This window comes from Gymnogyps californianus, chromosome 1, assembly GCF_018139145.2.
Source record: "Gymnogyps californianus isolate 813 chromosome 1, ASM1813914v2, whole genome shotgun sequence".
Taxonomy (NCBI): Eukaryota; Metazoa; Chordata; class Aves; order Accipitriformes; family Cathartidae; genus Gymnogyps; species Gymnogyps californianus.
The window spans coordinates 31,924,014-31,937,273 of record NC_059471.1 but is presented as its reverse complement, the minus strand read 5'-3'; the positions used below and the strand labels follow the sequence as shown (position 1 = coordinate 31,937,273).

The 13,260-nt window shown below is 44.3% G+C and overlaps 1 protein-coding gene across 1 annotated transcript in view; it reads right to left on the bottom strand.

The window, feature by feature from the left end:
- Positions 1 to 2,287: 2,287 nt before the first annotated feature.
- SIAH3 (siah E3 ubiquitin protein ligase family member 3) overlaps positions 2,288 to 13,260 on the bottom strand; it is a 47,498-nt gene continuing 36,525 nt past the window's right edge. The window contains exon 2 of the mRNA XM_050915153.1: positions 2,288 to 2,881. Within this exon, the coding sequence (XP_050771110.1) occupies positions 2,288 to 2,881 (594 nt within the window). The remainder of the gene's footprint in view (positions 2,882 to 13,260) is intronic.

The following is a 13,260-nucleotide window of genomic DNA, read 5'->3' as shown; positions in this document are numbered from 1 at the left end:
TGTCACACTCATCCTGCCAGAAATATACTGGTCCTTTGGTGACGTGCATGCCCCAAAATACCAACAGCGCATTCTTCATTTCAGTAGATATTTCAAGAACAAAAGGTGCCAACTAGCAAGAAGTAAATAGTCTGGAACAAGTGAATACCTGAGGAGTATCTCTCCCCCTAGAACTGGTTGTGATCAGGCAACAAAAGCAGCATTACGTTAGGTCTCTACCACAGTGTACAAAGAGCTCAGGAAGTTTAAGCTAGAGGAACTGTTTTTATTAGGGTTTTATTGCTTTCGCTTTGTTTTAATTCAGCAGCAGAATATTTGCCGGAGGAGCTGGAGAAGCCAGTTTCAGTCCACAAAAACGGCAATGATTTATTTATTGCTATCATTTAGGGAAAGGGCAGCAGTTGCTGGTTCTGAATATTTAACATCACAGGGAAAAAGCAAGCCACTCTGAAGCCTGCATGTTCCAGTGAAGCACTGCAAACTAGCATCCTCCCCTGGCCCCCCAAACTCAGAGGTGGGAGAGCTGTGAAGCTATGCCCCAGCATACTCTTACAGGGGCTGAGACTTCTTCTTCAGACCTCAGCTTGCGTGGTCATGAGCAGCCTGTTGAAGAGACCCTAGCTCCTCTCTGAGCAGTGACCTGCTATGAAAGCCCAGGTAAGGAGGCGAGGTGCATCTGCAACTCAGAAGGCATTACCTGCATAGCATTCATCTCAGGAAAACTGCAATTCGTTTTACTTCACGCATCATTTATAATAATTCCCAGGAGAGCAGCAGGTGGAAGAGACTAGCATCAGTGCTTTTGCCTACCCAAAGCTAGCTACAGCGAGATGCCTTTTGAAACACTGAAGGACTGTTCTTAGCTTGCTTCCCCCGCTTCCTTGGTTTTCCGAGGGACTCAAGCAATGAGCCTCGGTCTCTCTAGCTACTAACTGACCCAACCCACCAGATGTTTCTCAAAAAAGCATTCAGGAGCAGCCAGGCCACAGCCACACATGGGCAGAAGGGAAAACAGGAAAAGACAATTTCCCATGCTTCTTGTGTGTCACACTCACTGTAGAGCCCCCTCCTTCAACATGCCACCTGCTGCGGTGGGATTTCACTGCTGTTGTTGGTTATGGAGGAAACATGCCTGACTGCAGATGGGACCACGTGTCAGGAGATGGCCAGCACCTGCTTCTGACACTCCCCAAGGGGCCATCCAAGGGAGAAGCTCTTAGAGAAGCCTGTGCCTTCTTGTGACCAATGCCGTCTGTGAAACACCCTCAGCAGAAGAGAGGAACCATCACCACCCCCCAAGTGTATGGAAGAAAAAAAATTAAGGTTATTTTTAAAGGAGAGCATTTCAAATCTCATAGCCAATTTGCAAACAAGTATTCTGGCTGCATTGTTTTAAATCAATATTTAGCAGCACACACTGTGCATCTAAGGGGCACGGAATTCAATAGCAAGATCAGTACATGACTTAGGACCATCCTGATACTTTATTTTCTGCAAATCTCTTTTTGAATGCTTAAGGAAATAGCAGCTAAAAAGGTGAATGCCCTGATGGCTGGCTATGGTTATATCCGTCCTGGAGCCAGATCATCTAGCAAGCCTCTCACTGCCCATCATGATACAAGAGTGAGATTTAACCATGCTCACAGTGACCACCCACTAGCTGTCGTTCCCAGTTTCATGCAGGATGAGGCTTCCCAGGCCACAGCTCAGTGGAGGTGGTGACTTTTTCTTCTGAAGCTTTCAGTGTCGGGGTGGTGAAGGTTGCTTCCTCAGAAGCTGAAGGGAGCTCTGAAACTGCAAGCTCCCCGGGGCTTGGTTGTGACCACAGTGTAAGAGTTAAATCACTATTGCTAGTATGGAAACCTGGGTGCTCTTGTCCCTTAGTGAAATACTTTACCTTTCACCAGGCACAGGGGCCTCCTTAATACCAGGCAATTAGGCAGACAATGAAGGAAACACATTTGCGTAGCATGCTCAGACCAAAGCTTTCTATGAATCACCCTGTGTGCACTTTCCAGGAGAAAGTGTTGTTTCCAGTGTTGCTGGAGGGCAATAATAAATTGATTAGCCTCTTTAAAATTTCTCATAAAATTGTATTAACAAAATGGTAAATACATTACACAGAGACCGTAACCACAGGATGTTTACATAATGCCCACTGTGGACGAGTACTAAATACCATAAAAGACCTGAGACCCCCCCGAAAAGTCCGCAAGTTCTGGCTCTCACAAGGCAGCTAGAGCACCATTGTTCCTCCTCCTCCTCCTCCTCTTCTTCCTTTTCCCCATCACATTTCAGCTTCGGCGTTGTGAACTTTGCTGGTGGTTATTGCAATTCCTATCGCTAGGCTTCCGTTGTCGGAAAAGAGCTGAGCCAGGGAAGTGTTCAGCACAAGGCAATCCCCGTCCGAAATGACAGAGTCAACACACTCCAGTACCGACCTGGGGGTCGCCTCCCACTTAAGGCGCCTCTGGTTCCTGTTGAGCTCGAGCCGGTAGGTGAAGTTGTCGGCTTGGGTCGGCGTGCCGATCAGCATCATCGTGGCGAAGAACTGGGGGTGGCCTTCATACTTCTCCTGCTTCCTGAGGACCAGCAAAAACTGGTGGCCAAGGCAAGAGTGCATGATGATCCAGTCCGTGGGTGCGGGCAGGTGCATGTCTGTGGCCAGGAAGACAATCTCTGCCCCCTGAAGGATGTTGATGCGGTGAGTCTGCCTCAGGTGGGACACCACCACCTCCAGGTGCCCTTCCCATGGGCAGGAGAAGAGCGGGCACGTGCAGGGAACCAGCTGGGGGTCGTGCACTGCTTCGTGGTGATGGCAGGGAGGAAGGATGCCTTGCTCCGCGGACGTCTGTGTAGCTGCACAATGGGTCGGTGCATACTACGAGAAGAGAGAAATTACATGTGATAGCAAGTGGACCAGGAACCGGTGCAGATATGCAAGGTGCAGACCCCGCAGACATCAGTCACCTAATACCCCACCTAAAACAACACCGGTGGGAATGCCAGGAACTCAGCACTCCAGAGATCAGGGGCAATCCAGACCTGGATCTGCACAGCAAAAGGTGCTGGCAGTTGCCTTGTTCTCCAGGAGAAGAGAGAAACTATTTGAGCCATGATAAGTCACTTCAAATGAAAGTGATGTATGTGTTTAAAGAGCGATTTCATTAGTTCAGGGGGAAAAATCTGATTAAAAAGAAAAAAACACCCAACAAAGCAAGGACAGCATGGGGCATTTTATATAGTTAAGGCTCTTGCAGCTCAGAACAAGGAAATGAAATATGTATGGCTTTATTATTCTTTAATGAAACACACTGGCAAATACAGGCATTCCTCCTGAAACAATATGCTTTATAACACCCATAATTTGTGAAATAAAAGTCAGGTTTTATTGTATACGATGCCTTCTTTCTTTTTTTTTGTCAACATATTTGTGCTTAATTGATGCGCTTACCTCCATAAATCTTAAATGTCTCTCAAAGGTGGATGGATAGCAAATTTAGGGCATTTTTATACTAAAGTAAATTTGGATTAAGGCAGGGCAGCTAGCTAAAAAGGCAGCAGCTCTTGCAGAAGGATTCCACATGAGGACTAGGAAGCAAAAACGGCTCTGCCTCTGTCAAGGGGATGTTGTTGAAGATAAATTAGTAAGTCTTATTCAACCAAAAGTGTATCCACGTGTAATGCTGTTCGGGAAGAGTAATGGCTCTCCGCAATAACTCTGTGCCTATACAAACCCTAAGGCACAGGCATGGTGGTCATGATTCATCCTACTCAATTTTAAGCATTTACTTCTGCCACCTGAGATGGAAACCTGGTTACCTTGGACTGCCTCTGTAGTCAATAGAGGGAGGCAGCCTTTCCCAGTGACGGATTCAGATCTTAGCTGGATAATTCACTTCCTAAAGGTGGCACCGGCTGCTGCCAGAGTGGCTAAGGCTGAGATCCAATCTGTCTAGTTGTACCTAAATTTTAGATCCCTAAACGTAGGACGAAATTGTCTCTCTGAACTCCTTTGGAGATGCTTATAAGGAGAATAAGAATTAAGAGTGCATACATATATACGTACATTTTGCTTTAACAAATGTTTTAGGAAGATTCATGTAATTCCCCGAATACTGCCCCACGTCTGCTCATTTTTACGTATGTACCCAAAATTACAGGAACAACAGTATGGTTCTAACATCGAACAGTTGTTCTCCTCCATGCCACATCCAAATCATAGCAGATCTGGGCTTCATTCAGCTATTTTTGAGCAGAGATTTGTTTTAACCAGGGGCAAGCATAATCCCATATAATAGGTGCCAGATATGTTGCAAATGGGGCATTGTCTCATCTCTCCATGGATACCATGATGCCTTTCATTACAGCCTTGACGTGAGAGTAAGCATTCTACTGTAAGCAGTTTTTCCCACCAGAACTTGCACTTTTGCTTTCCAGGATGTTTTGGAAGGCAGTCTCTTGGGTCAACTGTCCTAACTCTCAGATGACCAGGGCTTCCTTGCCAACCAGGATGACGAAGTCCTGGATCTCCATTCTCAATTTGTCAGTAGCTGCCAAGGGATGTGGTGCGCAGAGCAGGGCTGTGATTGCTGCTGCTGTGAAATTCATGGTTCTTCCCAAGGCACTGGGTGTCAAAGGCAGCTGTTTCTTCTTCCTCTGACATTTGATATGAAGAATAATTGACTATTTAAGCCATATTATTGAACCTTGCAGCTTTTTCTTTGGAGAATTATTACTTCGATAGTACTGTTCTACTTTTCCCTTCCTCATATTTTATTTGTTTTGCTGTATAAACTTCAAGAACATAAACTTTCCAAGAAGATAATGGATTGAGGATGGATAAATGACTATCATTGTCTGGGAGATAAAACAGGTCATTATAAACTAATCGAGGTTTGTGGCTTTAGCTGCCTGCTTATCACGGTGGGATTGCTGGTTCACACTTAATTCTACATTAATTTTTGCATCCCATTAGGATGGAAGTTATGGTTAATTTAAACTCTTTTGGTGAAGGAGGCTACTGCAATGGCAGATCATAAAAGCCTTTTAAATCCCTGAAATGCTAATTGCCTCATAAAATGAATTCTAATCTCCCAATCTAATACAGTGGGTGTGAGCAATTACTTTCTCTCACCAAACTGTTAATGCAACATTAGTGATTATACTAATTAAAACTAATGAACTCATACTCACATGCTGATAAACCTCTCAACCACTCGACAAGTTCCAACCTTCTATCAGTTTTTATTTAACTCCTCTTTAGGAAGATGAATCTTAAATTAACCTCTTGAATAACATTCAAAATTAGGTTTTGAAATCTGAAGCTTTATAGACTGTGTATAATTCCTCTCCAAAGATTACCAGAGTCAGAGAAACCATTTCCACTGAGGATGTAATTGAATTTAGAAATGCATTCTCCTAATTTGATAAGCATGGAGAGCAATGGTAGCTCATCCATCTAAACTGTATCCAAGGTAAGAAAATACAAGTCTCTCCAAAAATCACTTTATAACAAGCACGTTTCTATGGCTCAGGAACTGGAAAAATAAATTACAATGAGCAATTTATTCAATGTATCTTTCATCTTTCCTTTATTTGTGATTTTTTTTGTGTGTGTGCAAATAACTGAGAATTCCCTTTCACATCTCACATTTTTGAAACATTTCCATGAATCACTTCAGCAAAGGATTTTTGGTCTGACTTTTTTCAGTTTAGGTGTATTGAAAATTCTGGAAATCCAGCACAAACCACATGATCTATTTTTATTCTCTGACTAGGTGAGAATCATCTTCAAAATCTGGTTTCTGAATTATTCAACATTCCTGTTTCTAAATTCTAAATTTTGTAATATCCTGAAAGAAATGTTTAAAAATTCCCTGTCTCTGTGAAAAAAAGTCTCACAGAAAACTATTATTTTACTTTTACTTTTGAGATATGAGTGTAACTATTGGGGTGCCTGTGCCCTTGTTGGTCTTTCATATGGCTGTGAATCACACCTCTAAAATTGAAATGCAAAACGGGCATAAAATGGTCACCTTGAGTGCATTCAAATGCTTGAATAAATATTTATGAACATTTTTTTCCATGTTTAATCTGCTCCAGCATTTACTTTCCATCATTTATTGCCCGATTACCTAATAAAATTAGGTTTACTATATTATTGTGTCAGTCCAGTATTATTCTCAATTATCTTTTAGCCTGTTGGCCAATTTCAGTCAAATTTAACTGTGTGACAGAAGTCTCAAAGGCTTTAATTTTCAACTGGTTTTTTGAGAAGGGGTGGCAGGGTAGAGAAGTACGACCCTTTTGCGTCTCCAAGGAGGAACAGCTTGCCACGTGGGCAATATTACATTGTCAGATAGGAGAGAGCCTAAACAATGGCAGTTTGATCCCAAATGTATTATAGACACCAGACAACCCACATGAGACAGCATCTTTATGAACAGGAGAAAAGGCCAGAGTGGTCCTCATTCAAGGACGTCTCATTAGGCATGAGATAATCCCACCACGAGACACTAAACCGCAGGAAACCAGGCTCTGCTGCTCACAGAAGAATTTCTTTTTAATGATGCAGCTTATTACAGTGTAATTCTTTTTAAGAACAAGTCATTTGGGAAAGAGCAATTTATAAACACACGGTGCTTTTCTTAGGGGGGAAAAAAAAAAAGGTTATATTTGGACCTGGGACACAGGGCTTCTGGGTCCTGCCCCAGCCTTTCTACAGACTTTCTGCTAAAAATGCAACAAACCACTCTAGGTGTGACTCATCTGTTCTAACTTTGACGTCTGAGGAGTAGGTGGCTAACTCTGAAGAACATCAGCTCCTTTCACAGCCCATGCAGAGCCCCGGAGTGCAACTGGCTTCATCCCAAGAGATGCCGAAGGAACATCCCCAGGGACACCGCTCTCTACATGCAGCCAGGACCAAACCCATCCTCGGGGCAGACCCACAGAGGTTTTACTGGTTTCTAGACAAGGAGCAGAAGGACACCCCTATTTCTGTCAGGAGAGAGTTGTACCACTATGGGCTTCTCCTGCTGCACTGGAGACAATGCAGTCCATGGAGAGAGAAATGGATGCCTGTTCACATGAGGGTGTAAATCCATGGCTCCCTACCACCATTACACCTCCAGTCACCAGTGACTTGATGATAGAAAATCCAGGGGAAGGTCGAAAGGTAGATCCAAGAGCCAGAAATCTCCAAGATCTCCAAGAGGTAGAGAAGACACAAGCATATCTGAGTCTGCAGCTGCAAAACTGAGGCACCCACCCAGGAGAGAGGGCTTTGGTATTGCTCCTCATGCTCCGAGGGACTTTTTGTATTTTAACTAGCAAAGACTTTAGGTCAACGATAGTAAAAATAGTGGAAACAGGCAGCAACCCACACTGCACACCTGCTGGCGGAGCTCCCGGCCCTGTGGGGTGCAGGCACCAGCTACACCACGATCCCTCCAGCCCTGCTTCTCTGCTGCACATTGGCACGGCTTCAAACAGGAGAGCAAAGGTGGCTGCTGCCCTTGAGCAGCCAAATGCCTTGCAATTAAAGTCCTGACTTGCAAATGGGGAATTTGCTTGCTGCAAAACCCTCAGGGTGAGGGAGGGTTGAATCCAGTCCTCCCACCCCATGGGAGAGGACCCAGACCCTGATGATCTGGAAGTGAAAGGACGGCGAATAGCACTGCCACGTTGCAGAAGAATAAACGCTGCTCAGGTCTTCAGAGTGAAGGTTAAATGTCACCTTTCTGCACTTTCCAGTGTTCCCCAGTGTTACACTGGGAGTGTGGATGCCTCATTCATACTTTACTTACAGTAATGCACACAATGTGCAAAAAAATCAGCCTTTTACACACCTGTGAACAGTGCCAGTGCATGCTGAGAACATCCCAAGGAGTGAGGACAAGGACTCGTTCGCTGCCCAGTCTATAAGGGTTTCTGACAGCAAAGCAGGTGCTGCGACTAATCATCCTTTTCCAGACACTTCACACCTGTGCAACTGTGTTTTATCCAGTGATCACACACAACTTTGCAAACGCTCATTAATTCACCCATGGGCTGGGCTATTTGCTTGGGGAAGTCAATGGTGTAGTCTGAAGGCCATCACAGTGGGCTTCCGAGCAGGGTCACGCAGAAAACAGCAGAGATGAAAATAAAGCCATCGGACACGCCAGCCAACCCAAACTAGCAGACAGTGCTCCCTCTGTACCCCGGTCCAGCTTTAGCACACCCTGAGATATTGCAACCTAATCCTCCTCCCTAGAGGGAACCCATATCTGCTCCTTCTGTGGATCCAAACTCTTTCCTCCTCAGCCACAGCTTGCTTGGCTGGATTACAGGAGACTTGGTAGGAGCCGTGTATGTTCACAGCAGCTGTGACCTTCAGTGGGAGCCGGGGGGTTGAGAGGGGCTGTGCTCACATCCCCTGTTACAAACCCACCTCCTGCGACAGCTGACCCCACTCCGAGATCCAGCTTCCTGTTGTGTACAGCTCTGTAAAACCTACGTTGTTTGGGATAACACCCGATTCAGGCTGACTTTAAAATATGTATTAAATTATATATACGCTTATGTAAACACACATACACATACTTATATAGAGACTCACAACACAGGTCTGTTTCAAATGTTTCTGAGAATAATGCAGTGGGGAAAAACACGGTTTTGTCCAGGTTAAACCATTCTGGTACCTTTTTCATTTAAAAAATGGTGGGACCTGGGGGATGGAAGCCCATGCATCTTGATGATGAGCTTATTTTTGCTGTCCCTGTGAAAATAGTCCCAAATTTGAGACTGCATATTTTTTTAAAAACTACCTCCGAGAAGGGTTCATTTTGTCATGTATTTTTTCTTCTATGAGGCTCATTGCTGTGGCTGTCTCTGTGCATCACAGGTATCTGTCAGCTGATACCTATGATGTTGAGCTAAAGTACAACAGCAGTATTATTTCCCAGTTTAGGGTCAAGGAATTTAGGCACAGATTAAAGATCCAAGTGTATTAACCGTATTTTGTTGCCCAGCTTATATCACGCAGCCCCTGATTTTTCATAGTAGAATTGCCTCCTAGAGCACTTGATATTTTCCAAATCTAGCCTCCATTAACCCAACTTGTTGAAACAAACTGGGATTTTCTTTGCCAGTGAAATGTGCCATTTATTCAGTTTTCTTACTGTCTTCCTCCTCTTCCTTGGCTTCTCAGGGTCTGATTGCTTCTTCTCATCTGTATGGAAACTGCTTCCAATAATTTTCTAATTCTCGGCTTCTTTCTGCCTCATAAAAGCTTTGCCACCCACTAACATCCACCTCCACGTTACACCCACCACACAGGGACAGATGCTCAAAAGAACTATAAAGGTGACATGAAGAAAGTAGTAAGTCTTTTAATCCTGGTCTTCATTTAATTTCTCTTCTGCTATTTTTTAGTATGCTAATGAGATTTTGTAAATCTCTCAGATGAAAGAAAAAAGAAGGGGAAAAAAACCCCTCTCAACCTATTTTGTCAAAAGCTGTACTTCCATATCTGAAATTAAGAAGTCCAAGCCAGGGCTCATGTTGGGGATTTATTTAAAATTTTAATTACACAAAATCCTATTCATTATGAATGCATCAGCTGAATTTCTTAAGTACTGAATATTAGTTGCAGCTTTGGCAGTGGAAGGATTTGTTTTCCATACCACCAAATGGTAGCGAGAGGACGACTTCAGGCTCATTTTGCTAATCTCACTTTGCAACATAATCAGGCATGACTTAGTGACACGGTGCACAGGATGTGTTAATGGCTGTCCTCATGCTAATTACACACCTCTGAGTATGCAAAGAAAATGCTGCTTTAGTACATGTCCACACTGTAGCACCTCACTTCTCTGTATGAGAGGACCCTGAATTTTAGATGAGGCCACATATTTTTAGAGATATTTTGGAAAAAAATAGATTTGTTTTTGTGGTGGATGAAGCAAAAATACGTTACAGCATTTTAAATGTATCCCAGATGGAAAGAAAGACATTATTCTCAAATAAAACCCCTTGTTTGCTTTTCAAAAATCAGTTTTTTCAGCATAAACTGTCATGCAGCCTTGAAGTGCAAGCAAAAAAAAAAAATCAAGAAACTTGACATTCTTCAATATATTGAAAACAATGTAGTTATAATGAACTATAAACAAGATCCATACTAAAGCGTTTCAGTCTCATAGATGATTTCTGAGAGAGACCCAGGTGTAGACACTAGCAGGGTGGAGCAAGGTCATGCTCTCCACCTCTCCTGCTTTAAAACAAAGTTTGATGGACCATTCCCAGCTCAGGTGGGAGGACACCGAAACTTCCCCTGTTTCAGGCTGAAGGGGGAGGCACCACCTTGCTGACCCTCAGCCAAAGCTGCAGATGGCTCATGGACACCCAGACAAATGATCCCTTTTGAGTTGCTGTGTTTGCTGGATCTTACCTGAGATCACTTTCTGTGCTTTCTTTGAGGAATAAAATACATTGAGTAGATAGATACAAGCAAAACCACGCACATGGGCAATTCCTGTGGAGCATCTGGCACAGTTATTTGCTAGCTAAAATAAATGAAAAGCATGGAGATGAAATGGATGAAATGGAAGCATCTGGACCTGTGGAGGTCTGGTAGGTTGGCAAGTTGAGAGACACCACCTGCTCTGGGGTAATTGCCCTGTGCCTGCTCCAAAGGCTTAACCAAGGATGACTCCTAGATTTAAGATCTGTGACAACAGAAAAAAGGCATCCTGGCTTTGAGTAAACACAGTATGAGACCATGAATGTGGGAACAAACAGGACCAGACATGCTCATAGTGCCCAGAGCATCCTTGCTCAGTGCAGGTTTATCCTGCACCCATGCTCACTACCCTCACCCACGTTGCCTTTCTGCTCTCTGTTACTTGGGTTTGGGACCCCCTGACAGAAACAGTGGCTTCCTGGAAATTTTGAAGGGCTTTTAAAAAGAAGGGGAACAATAGAAGAAGACAATAAACTGCTCCTGTTCCTCAAGGAGATGCCCACGAGGGTGCTTTTGCCAGTACCAATTAAGCCCTTAAGGCACCCAAGAGAGGAGCTGAACTGAGGCTGTTTTGGTGGAGCAGGAGCTGATGTCCCTGCTGTGACCGTGGAGGGAGCGGAGCCAGACTCTGCCTCTGTCATTAGGAGCTTCCCTGAAGTGCAGACAGCTACTGGGGATGAATCCAGATCCTGGATCCTGAGCTACAGCTACTGTCAGCAATAGAGGTGGAAAGGGTGGGCAGCTGCAGGTCAGAAACATGTTTTTGCTCCTCTGCTGGTAGTTTAGAGATAATCTGACCATTTCCCTCTCTGGTTCAGTTCCGGGAGACCCTGAACCTCCTCCTGGCAGACTGCCCAGCCTCACAGAAGGGCTGGAGTCATTACGGATTCAGAAGAAGGTGGGCTGGAGGGTGGGATGTGCCCTTTGGACCTGATTTGCAACTCGAATTCTCTTTGCTGCATTTTAGGACTGGGCACAATGCAGTGACAACAAACCATAGTGCAGAGTATTTGATGTTGCATTGCAACTGCTGATACATTGGGGCATGGAGATGTTTACCCTGTTCTCTTTGGACTGGAAGAAGATTTTATACCTTGTTCTAAGCAAGGGTGATGCCTCTAAACGCCATCCCCTTTGGCCACACAAGGCAAGTATCAAAAGCCAAGGCACACGTTATCAGCTCTTGCTCCAGAAGGGCAGGGTGTAACCACTGTTTATCACCAGATCGCTCATGAGGCAATGCTGGTTGTGTCTCTGGGTGATGTAGTGAACGGCCTGCATATGTAAAAAGAGATAATCCAAAAAGTAGAATTATCTGAAGATTCACTTCATTCTTTATCTACTTTGTATTTTGGATAAAGCCTGTTAACAAAGTGCAAAACCATTATAGGCTTTAATTAAAAGCAAAGTGATAAAGTAGTTCCAAACTGCATCTGCTCTGTCTGATAGGGGAGGCAGAGTTCACAAGAGCCCTATATCTGACCTGTTGATTTTGTGTTTTACATTCACACTGAAAAAGAAATTAATATGGAAAAGAATTAAAAAAAAAAAAAAAGAAGAAATGATTGCCCACTGTGCTCATAAACTTGCCGGTTCAGACTGGCTTTAATAACTCATCATCCAATATTCATTTACAAGTTACTACAGTAACAGCATGTCTCCAAGAGGAGCAGATTTGCTGGTGTCATCTGAGATAATTAGACCAAATCCACCCCAAGGCAATCGAAATGCTTCCCTTCCATCAGGCAACCTCCAGCTATCACAATTATATGACATTTAAATCCACTAACTGCTCTTTCAGAAACGTACCCTGGGAGTGCCAAGGGATGGCACAAACATTACTGGTCTGTTGGAAGGAGAGAAGGGATGAGGTGGTGGTTGTTGAGCAAGCCTGCAACCTCTCTTGGTGGGACGGATGTCTCCAATCCCATCCACACACACCTCCCGGACAAGGATTTGCTCTATGGTCTATGTCACATTGCTCTTGCAACTGTCACAGGGTAATGTGCAATTAAGCCTATGCCAGGCAGGTCACAGCTGAGTTCAGACTCTGGGCTGGGGCCACGTAGATGGAGCAGGGAGGGAGCACAGGGCACGCAATGCTGCCGACACTGGCTCCCTGTCCTGTCTCATAGGCTGTGCCTGCATCTCTGTAGCAGTCACTGAGCGGTGTATGAGCCGTAAGACACTCCTCATTTTTGGTTAAGACCTTCTCCTGAGAGCTGTGTCTGGAGAAATGCAAGAGTGGCTTAAAATCACACCTGTATCCCTCCTGCTGAGGCACCGCTGGTACCAGCGGGCGATGGGCATTTTAAACCCATCCACAATGGCCTGGTGTGGCAGAGGTCATGCTCAGGTTTCAGGAGCATTAGGAAGAGAAGAGGGGAAAATAAATTGTGCTGGGCTCGGAATAACTCTCCTTTCTCCTACACGTCCCTGCCCCTTCTCCACTAGTGACCTAGCCCTGAGCTTTCAGCTTGCCCTTGCTCTGGGTTCCTGCAACATGAGTGCGGTGTTGAATGAAAAAAGTCTCTGTTACAAGACAACCCAAAATTCATCATTATTCCACTGTCAGCTGAAAGAGTGTCTTGAGTTTGTGCAGTCAGTCTTAAGAAAAGTGAAAAAATGCAAAACAATCCAGAAAACAATCCAATGTGAGCCATTAGCTTTGGGCATGAAAAACAAACTGCAAGTCTGGGGAAATTTTTTTAGTTTGTGTAATGTATGCTGATGCTTCATTGATATATTCTTTG